At 53.0% G+C, this 16547-nt stretch overlaps 2 protein-coding genes across 4 annotated transcripts in view; both read left to right on the top strand.

Moving 5' to 3' along the window:
• ADCK5 (aarF domain containing kinase 5) overlaps positions 1-16547 on the top strand; it is a 215897-nt gene that overhangs the window by 124990 nt on the left and 74360 nt on the right. The gene's annotated exons all lie outside the window — the stretch shown is intronic.
• CPSF1 (cleavage and polyadenylation specific factor 1) overlaps positions 1-16547 on the top strand; it is an 85360-nt gene that overhangs the window by 55674 nt on the left and 13139 nt on the right. The window contains exons 11-13 of the mRNA XM_083186463.1: positions 10096-10274; positions 12666-12802; positions 14995-15169. Of these exons, the coding sequence (XP_083042589.1) occupies positions 10096-10274; positions 12666-12802; positions 14995-15169 (491 nt within the window). The remainder of the gene's footprint in view (positions 1-10095; positions 10275-12665; positions 12803-14994; positions 15170-16547) is intronic.

Raw genomic sequence — 16547 nt, 5'->3', positions numbered from 1 at the left:
AAAGCAGAACAAATACTATACTCCCTGTTGCAGTCTCAGGTGATCATACCAGTCCAATAACACCAGTGGGATATACTTTAGGTTTTTACTCTACTCTGTTCCTAGTCCCAAAGCCAAACAGGACTTACAGGCCCATACTAATCTTAAAGGCACTCAACAAGTTTGTCAAGGTGCCAAAATTCCGCATGGAGACCCTGCAGACAATAGTGCTAGCATTAGAGCCGGGAGATTACATGGTGTCCCTGGACATAAGGGACGCTTATCCGCATGTCCCCGTCCTCCCCTTACAGCATTGGTCCTCCGGTTTGCTGTCCTGTCCCGCCAGTTTCAGGCCCTTCCATTCGGCCTGGCAGGCCATGGCAGTCATGGCAGCCTGTCTGCATCAGCAGGGCATCCGTGTTCCCCTGTCTGGATGATTTTCTCCTTCTGGCCAAATCACCAGTAGTACTGTTAGTGCACCTGCAGACAATAATTGCATGGTTGGCTCATCAATTGGGAGAAATCCTCCCTCACGCCATCACGGCAAATGCTGCACGTTGCAGCTCTCCTAGACTCCCAGACACAGAGACTGTTGCTACCAGTGGACAAGTGTCATTCTCTACAACAGAGAATACGTCTCTTCCTGTAATGTCCCAGAGTATCAATCCATTCTGGGCCTAATGGTATCGACATTCGATGTGGTCGAGTGGGCACAATTTCACTCACGTCCTCTACAACATCTCATCCTTCTAAATGGGACGGACAACATTAGCATATCAGGATTACGTTCGTGACGCTGACTCCAAAGGTTCAAGTGTCTCTCCAGTGGTGGCTCCAAATGCCTCACCTGAACCAGGGACGACCATTCTGGTTCACAGATTGGATTCTCCTCCCTACTGACTCCAGTCTATGAGGCTGGGGAGCAGTAGTAGAATCCCGATCCTTACAAGGCGTATGATCCAGCTCAGAAACGCGTCTGTCCATAAATATTCTGGAGCTTTGGGCAGTGCCCTCATCCGCTTTCAGGACCTGTACAAATCTGGTCAGACCGTGCCACAACATTGGGTGAATGGTGTAGATAGCAAGTATCTAATGGGGCGCAAGTGGCAGTGCAGACCAGTCAGAATAAGGGATTTAAAGCTCAGTCTTATAATAAGATGGTATAGTCACCCTTTGGTCCAATGACCTGTTGGGAACAATTGTTCGTTCTGGGTATTGATTGTTGCAGTCCCCTGGGAGCAAGATGGAAAAGCTCTTCTTGCTTTGTTATGGCGTAAGCTGACTCCTTTGGCTGTTTTCAGTTCTCAAGGTTATAGGATGTTACTCCACTGTGGGGTTTGAGGGTCTCCTCCCGAGTCGTAACTCGGGGGAGTGCTGCTGGTATGTGGAGGCTGGTCCAGTTACCGGGGTGACACGATCATCTGTGGGCCATACTGGCCACTGGAGTGCTGGTAACTGCACAAAACACTGACGCGTTTCGTTCACTCTCTATCTTTATCAAGGTGATAATTCCATAACATTGTACATCTGTTAATCTGTTAATAATACACTTAAACCATAAACAAAATCCATTTATTTAATATAAATAAAATGTGTGAGCAGGAGACAAAAAACACAGTGTATATTCTAAAAAATGAGTATTATAAATACCTTACGATTACATATAACAAATGGGTAAAGTTGATCTATTGTGATCACATGATCGCGGAAGTCGTGTTTCCTGTCAGTGGAACGCATGCATGGATGGAATGCACAGAGCTTCTATTGGTTCCACAATGCGGATATGGTTAATCGGCCATCTTTGTGGAGGCCACCATTGTTCATACATTTAGGGCAGACATAAGATGTCGTCCATCTTTGTTGGGGCTCCGTTTATATTCCAGCGCTGAAGGCACATTATTACAGATGCACTCTTTTATATTTCTAGATTTGCATAGATAGCCATTTCCTGTCTTTTCATGTCCTATATTTTATATACACAATACCCCATACTATTAGTTAGTAATACATAAGGGTAGTATTAAGTGTAAGGGCAGAAAGTATGAAGGCGCCATTTTAGTTATTGGCAGAAGGGTTGCCAATAACTATGGAATATCAACCTTATTGGGGCAGATAAATATAGAAAATAAAAATGGGAAAAATAATATTAAAAAAAGTTTTACAATTAAAAATACATAGAATTCTGAAAACTGTCTGAAAAAATAGCAAAAATATATATTTTGCCAATTCCATGGAGGTTTCATCTTCCATACGTTTTTCCGGTGTCTGGTACCAAGAATTGTCAGGAAATTCCAACAGGAAGGCAGGGATGTAATATTGATAGCCCCGGCTTGGCCTCAACGTCACTGGGTTGTAGGCCGGCAACAAGTGTCAGTACAGAAACCGTCCCGGCTGCCACTACGACCAGGGCCCTTCCTACAGCGCCTGTCTTTGATGGCTTGAATCTTCCATCTTAAAACAGAAGGGATTTTCCTCAAGTCATCCAGATGACGATCAAAGCCCGTAAACCTGCTTCAGCCAGAAGTTACTACCGGGTGTGGCGCACTTCCTTCTGTTGGTGTGGTCCCACAAGTAGAACACAAGTGGGTAAAACAGTGAGACGACAAAGAGGATTGGAAGACTAGCCTCACTAAAAGTACAGATCTCGGCTCTGTCCGTTTGGTTCCGATGGAAGATCGCATCTCTTCTAGATATACGGTACATACCTTTCATACATATGCAACCACCATACGTACCACCAGCGATGGGTTGGGATCATTTGGTCTACAGCATGATGGTCGACAGTCATTAGGTCGACATGGTTCTAGGTCGAAAGGTAATTAGTTCGACAATGTCTAGGTCGACGGTGAAAAAGTCGACATGGGGTTTTTCACTGTTTTTTTTTAACCTGAATATCAACACAGTCAACATGGACACAGTTTAAAGTGCACTGCTTCCCCTCGCATCGCTCGCTGTGCTCACAATGCGTCAGGCACGGTGCTTAGAACCAGAGCTTCCCGCCTGCTCAAAGTGGGGTCCAGGTTTCATATCAACCAGGAAATAGTTGTCCCCATGATCAACTCAGAGGATCTGTCCCCGGATGAACGCTACTTGCATGTAGTTAGGACTCTAACTATATAGTGACCGCACTGCTTCTATCCGAAAGTCAAAGTATTTGTTCTCTATGGTTTTCACAAAAAGGGCTGGCCAGAAAACAAGCTATTGGTAATGGTAATTCAGCAGGCTTACCAGCAAGATGATCTCCTTCTACCATTGTCTATTCATGCATATTCCACCAGCTGAAACGATCTGATTTCAGTGATCAGCTCAGCGGCGCTGCCCTGCGCTAAGAAGTGGCAATCCTGAGAATTTTCTGGGCTATTCTATGGCTCTCCTGCCATATGTGACCAGAGGTTGGTTTGAGGAGTATTCCATGGCTCTCCTGTCCCCACATGTGACCAGAGGTCGGTTTGAGGAGTATTCTATGGCTCTCCTGTCCCCACATGTGACCAGAGGTCGGTATGAGGAGTATTCTATGGCTCTCCTGCCTCCATATGTGACCAGAGGTCAGTATTAGGAGTAATCTCTGGCTCTCCTGCCTCCATATGTGACCACAGGTCGGTATGAGGAGTATTCTATGGCTCTCCTGTCCCCACATGACCAGAGGGTCGGTATGAGGAGTAATCTATGGCTCTCCTGCCTCCATATGTGACCACAGGTCGGTATGAGAAGCAATCTATGGCTCTCCTGCCTCCATATGTGACCACAGGTCGGTATGAAAAGCAATCTATGGTTCTCCTGCCTCCATATGTGACCACAGGTCGGTATGAGGACTCTCCTGACTCCATATGTGACCAGAGGTCAGTATGAGGAGTATTCTATGGCTCTCCCGCCTCTATATGTGACCAGGTGTCGGTATGAGAAGCAATCTATGGCTCTCCTGCCTTCATATGTGACCAGAGGTCGGTATGAGGACTCTCCTGACTCCATATGTGACCAGAGGTCAGTATGAGGAGTATTCTATGGCTTTCCTGTCCCCACATGTGACCAGAGGTCTGTATGAGGAGTAATCTCTGGCTCTCCTGTCTCCATATGTGACCAGAGGTCGGTATGAGGAGTATTCTATGGCTCTCCCGCCTCTGTATGTGACCAGATGTCGGTATGAGGAGTATTCTATGGCTCTCCTGTCTCCATATGTGACGACAGGTCGATATGAGGAGTAATCTCTGGCTCTCCTTCCTCTATATGTGACCAGAGGTCGGTTTGAGGAGCATTCTATGGCTCTCCAGTCCCCATATGTGACCAGAGGTCGGTATGAGGAGAAGGCTATGTTTCTCCTGTCCCCATTTGTGACCACAGGTCGGTATGAGGAGTATTCTATGGCTCTCCGGCTTCCATATGTGACCAGAGGTCGGTATGAGGAGTATTCTATGGCTCTCCTGTCCCCATATGTGACCAGAGGTCAGTATGAGGAGTATTCTATGGATCTCCTGTCCCCACATGTGACCACAGGTCGGTATGAGGAGTATTCTATGGCTCTCCTGTCCCCACATGTGACCAGAGGTCAGTATGAGGAGTATTCTATGGATCTCCTGTCCCCACATGTGACCACAGGTTGGTATGAGGAGTGTTCTATGGCTCTCCTGCCTCCACATGTGACCAGAGGTCGGTATGAGGAGTATTCTATGGCTCTCCTGTGTCCACATGTGACCAGAGGTCGGTATGAGGAGTATTCTATGGCTCTCCTGCCTCTATATGTGACCACAGGTCAGTATGAGGAGTATTCTATGGCTCTCCTGTCTCCACATGTGACCAGAGGTCGGTATGAGGAGTATTCTATGGCTCTCCTGCCTCTATATGTGACCACAGGTCAGTATGAGGAGTATTCTATGGCTCTCCTGTCTCCACATGTGACCAGAGGTCAGTATGAGGAGTATTCTATGGCTCTCCTGCCTCTATATGTGACCACAGGTCAGTATGAGGAGTATTCTATGGATCTCCTGTCCCCACATGTGACCACAGGTTGGTATGAGGAGTGTTCTATGGCTCTCCTGCCTCCACATGTGACCAGAGGTCGGTATGAGGAGTATTCTATGGCTCTCCTGTCTCCACATGTGACCAGAGGTCGGTATGAGGAGTATTCTATGGCTCTCCTGTCTCCACATGTGACCAGAGGTCGGTATGAGGAGTATTCTATGGCTCTCCTGCCTCTATATGTGACCAGAGGTCGGTATGAGGAGTATTCTATGGCTCTCCTGTCTCCACATGTGACCAGAGGTCGGTATGAGGAGTATTCTATGGCTCTCCTGTCTCCACATGTGACCAGAGGTCGGTATGAGGAGTATTCTATGGCTCTCCTGCCTCCTATATGTGACCAGAGGTCGGTATGAGGAGTATTCTATGGCTCTCCTGCCTCCACATGTGACCACAGGTCGGTATGAGGAGTGTTCTATGGCTCTCCTGCCTCCACATGTGACCAGAGGTCGGTATGAGGAGTATTCTATGGCTCTCCTGCCTCTATATGTGACCACAGGTCAGTATGAGGAGTAATATATGGCTCTCCTGTCTCCACATGTGACCAGAGGTCAGTATGAGGAGTATTCTATGGATCTCCTGTCCCCACATGTGACCAGAGGTCGGTATGAGGAGTATTCTATGGCTCTCCTGTCTCCACATGTGACCACAGGTCGGTATGAGGAGTATTCTATGGCTCTCCTGCCTCTATATGTGACCAGAGGTCGGTATGAGGAGTAATATATGGCTCTCCTGTCCCCACATGTGACCACAGGTCAGTATGAGGAGTATTCTATGGCTCTCCTGTCCCCACATGTGACCAGAGGTCAGTATGAGGAGTATTCTATGGATCTCCTGTCTCCATATGTGACCACAGGTCGGTATGAGGAGTATTCTATGGCTCTCCTGCCTCTATATGTGACCAGAGGTCGGTATGAGGAGTAATATATGGCTCTCCTGTCCCCACATGTGACCAGAGGTCGGTATGAGGAGTATTCTATGGCTCTCCTGTCCCCACATGTGACCAGAGGTCAGTATGAGGAGTATTCTATGGCTCTCCTGTCCCCACATGTGACCAGAGGTCAGTATGAGGAGTATTCTATGGCTCTCCTGCCTCTATATGTGACCACAGGTCAGTATGAGGAGTATTCTATGGCTCTCCTGTCTCCACATGTGACCAGAGGTCAGTATGAGGAGTATTCTATGGCTCTCCTGCCTCTATATGTGACCACAGGTCAGTATGAGGAGTATTCTATGGCTCTCCTGTCTCCACATGTGACCAGAGGTCGGTATGAGGAGTATTCTATGGCTCTCCTGCCTCCTATATGTGACCACAGGTCAGTATGAGGAGTATTCTATGGCTCTCCTGTCTCCACATGTGACCAGAGGTCGGTATGAGGAGTATTCTATGGCTCTCCTGCCTCTATATGTGACCACAGGTCGGTATGAGGAGTATTCTATGGCTCTCCTGTCCCCACATGTGACCACAGGTTGGTATGAGGAGTATTCTATGGCTCTCCTGTCTCCACATGTGACCAGAGGTCAGTATGAGGAGTATTCTATGGCTCTCCTGTCTCCACATGTGACCAGAGGTCGGTATGAGGAGTATTCTATGGCTCTCCTGCCTCTATATGTGACCACAGGTCGGTATGAGGAGTATTCTATGGCTCTCCTGTCCCCACATGTGACCACAGGTTGGTATGAGGAGTATTCTATGGCTCTCCTGTCTCCACATGTGACCAGAGGTCGGTATGAGGAGTATTCTATGGCTCTCCTGCCTCTATATGTGACCACAGGTCGGTATGAGGAGTATTCTATGGCTCTCCTGTCCCCACATGTGACCACAGGTTGGTATGAGGAGTATTCTATGGCTCTCCTGTCTCCACATGTGACCAGAGGTCAGTATGAGGAGTATTCTATGGCTCTCCTGTCTCCACATGTGACCAGAGGTCGGTATGAGGAGTATTCTATGGCTCTCCTGCCTCTATATGTGACCACAGGTCGGTATGAGGAGTATTCTATGGCTCTCCTGTCCCCACATGTGACCACAGGTTGGTATGAGGAGTATTCTATGGCTCTCCTGTCTCCACATGTGACCAGAGGTCGGTATGAGGAGTATTCTATGGCTCTCCTGCCTCTATATGTGACCACAGGTCGGTATGAGGAGTATTCTATGGCTCTCCTGTCCCCACATGTGACCACAGGTTGGTATGAGGAGTATTCTATGGCTCTCCTGTCTCCACATGTGACCAGAGGTCAGTATGAGGAGTATTCTATGGCTCTCCTGTCTCCACATGTGACCAGAGGTCGGTATGAGGAGTATTCTATGGCTCTCCTGCCTCTATATGTGACCACAGGTCGGTATGAGGAGTATTCTATGGCTCTCCTGTCCCCACATGTGACCACAGGTTGGTATGAGGAGTATTCTATGGCTCTCCTGTCCCCACATGTGACCAGAGGTCAGTATGAGGAGTATTCTATGGCTCTCCTGCCTCTATATGTGACCACAGGTCAGTATGAGGAGTATTCTATGGCTCTCCTGTCTCCACATGTGACCAGAGGTCAGTATGAGGAGTATTCTATGGCTCTCCTGCCTCTATATGTGACCACAGGTCAGTATGAGGAGTATTCTATGGCTCTCCTGTCTCCACATGTGACCAGAGGTCGGTATGAGGAGTATTCTATGGCTCTCCTGCCTCCTATATGTGACCACAGGTCAGTATGAGGAGTATTCTATGGCTCTCCTGTCTCCACATGTGACCAGAGGTCGGTATGAGGAGTATTCTATGGCTCTCCTGCCTCTATATGTGACCACAGGTCGGTATGAGGAGTATTCTATGGCTCTCCTGTCCCCACATGTGACCACAGGTTGGTATGAGGAGTATTCTATGGCTCTCCTGTCTCCACATGTGACCAGAGGTCAGTATGAGGAGTATTCTATGGCTCTCCTGTCTCCACATGTGACCAGAGGTCGGTATGAGGAGTATTCTATGGCTCTCCTGCCTCTATATGTGACCACAGGTCGGTATGAGGAGTATTCTATGGCTTTCCTGTCCCCACATGTGACCACAGGTTGGTATGAGGAGTATTCTATGGCTCTCCTGTCTCCACATGTGACCAGAGGTCGGTATGAGGAGTATTCTATGGCTCTCCTGCCTCTATATGTGACTAGAGGTCGGTATGAGGAGTATTCTATGGCTCTCCTGCCTCTATATGTGACCAGAGGTCGGTATGAGGAGTATTTTATGGCTCTCCTGCCTCCACATGTGACCAGAGGTCGGTATGAGGAGTAATATATGGATCTTCCATTCTTTGTTAGCCTTTGATTATGGTTTACTCCTTCTGTGTCATTGGAAGTTGGCACCAAGTCACCTAAAGTTGCTTACACTACTTCTGGCAGGTGGTCACACTGCTGTAGCACCTCCTAGATGGTGACCTCTATGTCTCACTTGTGTTTTACCCTGGTTCAGCTCCAGGGGCGGATCCAGGATAAAATGACAGGGGGGGGCACCTGGATAAAATAGGGTTTAGGTGGGGGAGGGGCGGTGTTAGTGGTGCCAGTGTACATACTAAGAGAGCGGCAGAGAGAGGGTGGGAATGGGATAAAAAATTGACATTGGCATTTAAAGTGCGCAGGCCCACCATGGCGACAAAAGTGAAGGATGTAGTTGTGCGCGCGCTGAAGGCGTGCTCCGGAAAAGGGGGTGTGGCCACTCAATAGGGGACGTGTCCTTGAGTGTAGTGTACAACCCCATATACAACTTCTACACATTATGCAAAAAAATACTAGACCCCAAAATTCACATAATGCCACATGGAGTGTGTCAAAATTCACATAATGCCACATGGAGTGTGTCAAAATTCACATAATGCCACATGGAGTGTGTCAAAATTCACATAATGCCACATGGATTGAGGCAAAATTCACATAATGCCACATGGATTGAGGCAAAATTCACATAATGCCACATGGATTGAGCCAAAATTCACAATACGCTTCATAAACCGGGACATTGTCCACCAAAGGCGCGCATTAAACATTTACACCATAATGTCCATTACACGTTGTTACACGCCATTATGTCCATTATGTATTTTGCCAAACACCATAATGCCTATTAAAAATTATCTCCATGCCCATTGCCAAGGGTTTCATGCTCATTGCCAGAGGTTCCATGCTCGTTGCCATGTGGGATTAAATGCTCATTGCCAAGGGGGAATACATGCTCGCGGTAAATGGGGGACAGCAGCCCCCAGGCAGAAGTGATAGCCACTGACAGTGGCAGAGCCTGGCTGTATTCAGAGCACTGCAGGTCCCGGCTATTGGAAATAATACCCATTTCACACCAGAAAATGTATTCCCAGGTTGGCCCCTTTTACACCAGCCTAGTCCCTGCATTTTCTGGTGTGAGGGGGAGAGAAAATCACCCCTCCCCTCCCCCCTTTTAACCAGTTTAACCAGTTATCTCATTTACCTGGCTATATCTTCGGAACCAACTGACCCATTTACAGTAGTATCATATTGAAGAACTTTTGAGTGGGCTTTGAATGATTTTGGTCCAGTGAAACTGGAATGTTTGGTTCCAGAGTAATCTGCCCTCAAAACATGAACAGCCATGAAATTACATTTCAAAAATAAAAATATCGGTTTACACGCAATATCTCTGGAACCGATTGACCGATATGGACCAGCCTGGTATCATATTGAAGGCCCATCGATTTGGAATTGAATGAGATCAACCACAAGCTTCTGTGATGCCAAATGGGGAACTGGCAGACGTCGGAACCAGGTGGGGGTCGGAATTGACATGTCCCATATTATCCTATGGGGAAAAAACGTTACAGCTTTGCCAGGCGATATCTCCGGTTCCCGGGGGGCTAGAGACACAGTGCAGGGGGGCACGTGCCCAGAGGAAGGGTTTAGTGGAACTCTGAGGCAAATCTCATGTCCAAAAAAGGATGATCTTCTCCGTCATGGTTCCAAGAGTGTACACAGCATGCAAGTGCCCTCCGACAATATAGACGGGCAGCTATGGGTCACCCCCCCCTGGTTCTGTTCCCCGTACATGGGACTGTTTAGGGTACAAATAATAATCAGACACAATTCTCTACATTTTATTACAGTGAATCAGCTGCATTTTATCCCTGTGGATTTGGGGTCTCCCATCGTACACTGCGCCGTGGCCGATCCCTTTGTGGTTATCCTGAGCGCTGAAGGTCAGGTGTCCATGTTCCAGCTGAAAACCGACACCTATGGCAGCAAAAATTACAGATTAGCGCCTCAGAAACCGAATCTGCATTATGTGAGTATGCCACCACTGCCCCATGTACCCCCATATGATCTGCATTATGTGAGTATGCCACCACTGCCCCATGTACCCCCATATGATCTGCATTATGTGAGTATGCCACCACTGCCCCATGTACCCCCATATGATCTGCATTATGTGAGTATGCCACCACTGCCCCATGTACCCCCATATGATCTGCATGATGTGAGTATGCCACCACTGCCCCATGTACCCCCATATGATCTGCATTATGTGAGTATGCCACCACTGCCCCATGTACCCCCATATGATCTGCATTATGTGAGTATGCCACCACTGCCCCATGTACCCCCATGTGATCTGCATTATGTGAGTATGCCACCACTGCCCCATGTACCCCCATGTGATCTGCATGATGTGAGTATGCCACCACTGCCCCATGTACCCCCATATGATCTGCATGATGTGAGTATGCCACCACTGCCCCATGTACCCCCATATGATCTGCATTATGTGAGTATGTCACCACTGCCCCATGTACCCCCATATGATCTGCATTATGTGAGTATGTCACCACTGCCCCATGTACCCCCATGTGATCTGCATTATGTGAGTATGCCACCACTGCCCCATGTACCCCCATGTGATCTGCATTATGTGAGTATGCCACCACTGCCCCATGTACCCCCATATGATCTGCATGATGTGAGTATGCCACCACTGCCCCATGTACCCCCATATGATCTGCATGATGTGAGTATGCCACCACTGCCCCATGTACCCCCATATGATCTGCATTATGTGAGTATGCCACCACTGCCCCATGTACCCCCATATGATCTGCATTATGTGAGTGTGCCACCACTGCCCCATGTTCCCCCATATGATCTGCATTATGTGAGTGTGCCACCACTGCCCCATGTACCCCCATATGATGCCTGTGTACCCCACTATGTACATGGCTTATTGTGTATGGCAGCCCCGTGTACCCCCATATGAGGCCCGCGTACCTCACTATGTGCAAGGCAGCTCCTGTGTACCCGCATATCTGAAGCCTGTGTTACCCCACTATTCACATGGCTTATTGTGTATGGCAGCCCCGTGTACCCCCATATCTGAGGCAGTGTACCCCATTATTTGCATGGCTTATTGTGTATGGGATCATTGGGTCGACCTAAAGATGTTCGACAGTCATTAGGTCAACACCGTTGGGTCGACATACAGCAAGTTCAACAGGGGTCTAGGTCGACATGGGACAAGATCGACAGGTGCTTAGGTCAACACAAGCATTTGGTCGACATGGTCTAGGTCGACAGTTAAAATGTTGACATGGAGTTTTTCACTGATTATTGACCTGAATGTTGACACAGTCGACATGGACACAGGTTAAAGTGCACCGGGTCGCCTCACATCGCTCGCTACGCTCGGCACACTATTATGTTCTCCCACCACGCCCTAGTGGATGGTAGGGCATGAAATACCTAACCCTGTCGACCTTGCTGTATGTCGACAGGCCCGTCAATAAGCCATCCCCTATGTGCATGGCTTATTGTGTATGGCCGCTGCCTCAGTGTGTACCCCACCCCTACATCTGCGGGTCGTGTACCCCACTATGTGTATGGTAGCCCCATGTACCCCCATATCTGAGGCCCGTGTACTCCCCTGTGTGCATGGCTTATTGTGTATGGCCGCTCCCCCGGTGTGTACCCCTACATCTGCGGCCGGTGTACCCCACTGTGTATAGCTGCTCCCCCGGTGTGTACCCCTACATCTGCGGCCCGTATTCCCCACTATGTGTATAGCCGCTCCCCCGGTTTGTACCCCTACATCTGTGGCCTGTGTACCCCACTATGTGTATTGTGTATAGCCGCCCCCCCCCCCCCCCCCCGGTGTGTACCCCTACATCTGTGACCTGTGTACCCCACTATGTGTATTGTGTATAGCCGCCCCCCCCCCCCCCCCCCCCGGTGTGTACCCCTACATCTGTGGCCCGTGTACCCCACTATGTGTATAGCCGCCCCCCCCCCCCCGGTGTGTACCCCTACATCTGTGGCCTGTGTACCCCACTATGTGTATTGTGTATAGCCGCCCCCCCCCCCCGGTGTGTACCCCCTACATCTGTGACCTGTGTACCCCACTATGTGTATTGTGTATAGCCCCCCCCCCCCCGGTGTGTACCCCTACATCTGTGGCCTGTGTACCCCACTATGTGTATTGTGTATAGCCCCCCCCCCCCCCCCCCCCGGTGTGTACCCCTACATCTGTGGCCTGTGTACCCCACTATGTGTATTGTGTATAGCCGCCGCCCCCACCCCCCGGTGTGTACCCCTACATCTGTGGCCCGTGTACCCCACTATGTGTATAGCCGCCGCCCCCCCCCGGTGTGTACCTTGCTCTCTCCTTTTATATTCTGCTCTTCTCCAGCAATCTAAGGTCATCGCGCTCTGCGTATATCGGGATGTGAGCGGCATGTTCGCCAAAGAGACAAAGTCATCGCAGGCGAAGGATGATGGCGCTGGACAGAATGTGTCTGATGGAGATGGTATAAATCAGGAGCTCAGGTGAGGATGCCGTGTGACCTCTGACCTTATAGGTAATATTACAGGCCAGCGCTCAGGTGAGGATGCCGTGTGACCTCTGACCTTATAGGTAATATACAGGCCAGCGCTCAGGTGAGGATGCCGTGTGACCTCTGACCTGGCGGGCGGTGGCTGGGGCGCATGGGGCGGGCGGTGGCCGGGGCGCTGGGCGCATCGGGCGGGCGGTGGCCGGGGCGCTGTGCGCATCGGGCGGTCGCTGGGGCGCATCGGGCGGGCGGTGGCCGGGGCGCTGGGCGCATCGGGCGGGCGGTGGCCGGGGCGCATCGGGCGGTGGCCGGGGCGCTGGGCGCATCGGGCGGTGGCCTGGGCGCATCGGGCGGGCGGTGGCCGGGGCGCTGTGCGCATCGGGCGGGCGGTGGCCGGGCGCTGGGCGCATCGGGCGGTGGCCGGGGCGCTGGGCGCATCGGGCGGGCGGTGGCCGGGGCGCTGGGCGCATCGGGCGGGCGGTGGCCGGGGCGCTGGGCGCATCGGGCGGGCGGTGGCCGGGGCGCTGGGCGGGCGTTGGCCGGGGCGCTGGGCGCATCGGGCGGGTGGTGGCCGGGGCGCTGGGCGCATCGGGCGGGCGGTGGCCGGGGCGCTGGGCGCATCGGGCGGGCGGTGGCCGGGGCGCTGGGCGCATCGGGCGGGCGGTGGCCGGGGCGCTGGGCGCATCGGGCGGTGGCCGGGGCGCTGGGCGCATCGGGCGGTGGCCGGGGCGCTGGGCGCATCGGGCGGTGGCCGGGGCGCTGGGCGCATCGGGCGGTGGCCGGGGCGCTGGGCGCATCGGGCGGTGGCCGGGGCGCTGGGCGCATCGGGCGGGCGGTGGCCGGGGCGCTGGGCGCATCGGGCGGGCGGTGGCCGGGGCGCTGGGCGCATCGGGCGGTGGCCGGGGCGCTGTGCGCATCGGGCGGGCGGTGGCCGGGGCGCTGTGCGCATCGGGCGGGCGGTGGCCGGGGCGCTGTGCGCATCGGGCGGGCGGTGGCCGGGGGCGCTGTGCGCATCGGGCGGTGGCCGGGGCGCTGGGCGCATCGGGCGGTGGCCGGGGCGCTGGGCGCATCGGGCGGGCGGTGGCCGGGGCGCTGGGCGCATCGGGCGGGCGGTGGCCGGGGCGCTGGGCGCATCGGGCGGGCGGTGGCCGGGGCGCTGGGCGCATCGGGCGGGCGGTGGCCGGGGCGCTGGGCGCATCGGGCGGGCGGTGGCCGGGGCGCTGGGCGCATCGGGCGGTGGCCGGGGCGCTGGGCGCATCGGGCGGTGGCCGGGGCGCTGGGCGCATCGGGCGGTGGCCGGGGCGCTGGGCGCATCGGGCGGTGGCCGGGGCGCTGGGCGCATCGGGCGGTGGCCGGGGCGCTGGGCGCATCGGGCGGTGGCCGGGGCGCTGGGCGCATCGGGCGGGCGGTGGCCGGGGCGCTGGGCGCATCGGGCGGGCGGTGGCCGGGGCGCTGGGCGCATCGGGCGGTGGCCGGGGCGCTGGGCGCATCGGGCGGGCGGTGGCCGGGGCGCTGTGCGCATCGGGCGGGCGGTGGCCGGGGCGCTGTGCGCATCGGGCGGGCGGTGGCCGGGGCGCTGTGCGCATCGGGCGGGCGGTGGCCGGGGCGCTGGGCGCATCGGGCGGGCGGTGGCCGGGGCGCTGGGCGCATCGGGCGGGCGGTGGCCGGGGCGCTTGGCGCATCGGGCGGGCGGTGGCCGGGGCGCTGGGCGCATCGGGCGGGCGGTGGCCGGGGCGCTGGGCGCATCGGGCGGGCGGTGGCCGGGGCGCTGGGCGCATCGGGCGGGCGGTGGCCGGGGCGCTGGGCGCATCGGGCGGTGGCCGGGGCGCTGTGCGCATCGGGTGGCCGGGGCGCTGTGCGCATCGGGCGGGCGGTGGCCGGGGCGCTGGGCGCATCGGGCGGGCGGTGGCCGGGGCGCTGGGCGCATCGGGCGGGCGGTGATCGGTGTGAATATGGCAGATGTATCACGGACTGAGGGGCAGATTTATTAAGCTTGGTGAAGAGATAAACTGGAGATAAAGTGGAGATAAAGGAGATAAAGCACCAGCCAATCAGCTCCCAACTGTCTTTTTCAAACACAGCTGATTGGCCGGTGCTTTATCTCCTTTTACCTTTTCTCCAGTTTATCTCTTCTCCAAGATGAATAAATCTGCCCCACAGTGCGCTGATTGTTACCTTCTCTCTCAGCCACTCCGTAGATGATGAGGATGAGATGCTGTACGGTGACTCAGGACTCCTGTCCAGCCCCAGTAAGGAGGAGCCGCGCCGGAGCAATGCACCGTCTGCCGACAAGGATTCTTCCCAGTATAAGATTGAGCCGACCCACTGGTGTGTCTTAGTGAGGGAGAATGGGACGATGGAGGTGAGTGTGAGCCTTAGCTATCTGCATACACACAGGACATCAGTGTGACACGTATGTAGCGTGATCGTGCTGGGGTGATTGCCGCGGTAGTGTGGTCTAGTGTCCCGGTGTCAGGGATAACATGGCGCATAAATCTAACCCCCAATCTGATTTATGAGGGGTCTCTATACCATCTATACAGATGGTCATTCTGAGGGGAAATGGCAGGCAGCCCCCCTTTACCCACATCCTACATGCCATGCCCTGATCTCACACAGAATAACAGGAGGCATGCTTCATTCCATCCGTCACCTGCTTGGATCGCTACAGTCCGCATATTCTTGCAGTTGTCCTTCGCATTCAGCCTCTTTGTTCCCCTGGTGGCTCCGTGGGATCTTTCCCTGGTACTCCCAGCTCTTCAGACCCCGCCGTTTGAACCATTGAGGTCAGTGGACCTTTGTTGGCTCACCTGGTATTACCTGCAGATGAGCGACTGTCCCGGTGGTGATGGCGAGCCCGCATCACCCCTCATCGCTGGGCCGTACACACTTGCTGTTTTGAGCGGCTTTCAGCTCAGTCGCCCAGTGTGTATGGGCCTTCAGTGCCGTGTGTATGGGCCTTCAGTGCCGTGTGTATGGGCCTTCAGTGCCGTGTGTATGGGCCTTCAGTGCCGTGTGTATGGGCCTTCAGTGCAGTGTGTATGGGCCTTCAGTGCAGTGTGTATGGGCCTTCAGTGCAGTTTGAATGTGGTTAATTCATTAAAGAATGTACTGTGTGCTTATACCACTAATTACATTACTCAAATTACTGCTGTCACTTATATATGTTGTGCAACATCTGTGGAAATGTTGCATTCATTCTTATTTAACTATTTATTTTTGCACCACAGAGTGTAATCCAAAACGTTCCCGTCTGGTTTGAGTGACAGTAGCTAGTATGGTGGTAATATAATGACTTCAGTTAGTTATTGGGAATGGGGTTCTAGAGTCTCAGCGTATCTGCTCTTAATGTATATAGCCTCTCGCCCCATATCATCCCTATATATTTAAATAGATGGCTGTTATTGGTGCCTGTCCTTGTGTTTCCCTCCTATGTCCCTATAGATTGTAAGCTTGCAGCAGGGCCCTCCTACCTCCAAGTCTGTCTGTTGTTACCTCGTTTGTTCTATCACTGTCTACTATTGTAAAGCGCAACAGAATCTGCTGCACTATATAAGACACTGTAACGGAATCTGCTGCACTATATATGACACTGTAACGGAATCTGCTGCGCTATATAATACACTGTAACGGAATCTGCTGCGCTATATAAGACGCTGTAACGGAATCTGCTGCGCTATATAATACACTGTAACGGAATCTGCTGCGCTATATAAGACGCTGTAACTGAATCTGCTGCG

This window comes from Crinia signifera, chromosome 5, assembly GCF_055691185.1.
Source record: "Crinia signifera chromosome 5, ASM5569118v1, whole genome shotgun sequence".
In the NCBI taxonomy this organism is placed as follows: domain Eukaryota; kingdom Metazoa; phylum Chordata; class Amphibia; order Anura; family Myobatrachidae; genus Crinia; species Crinia signifera.
The sequence above is the reverse complement of the archived record's forward strand: the minus strand, read 5'-3'. Positions and strand labels throughout refer to the sequence as shown.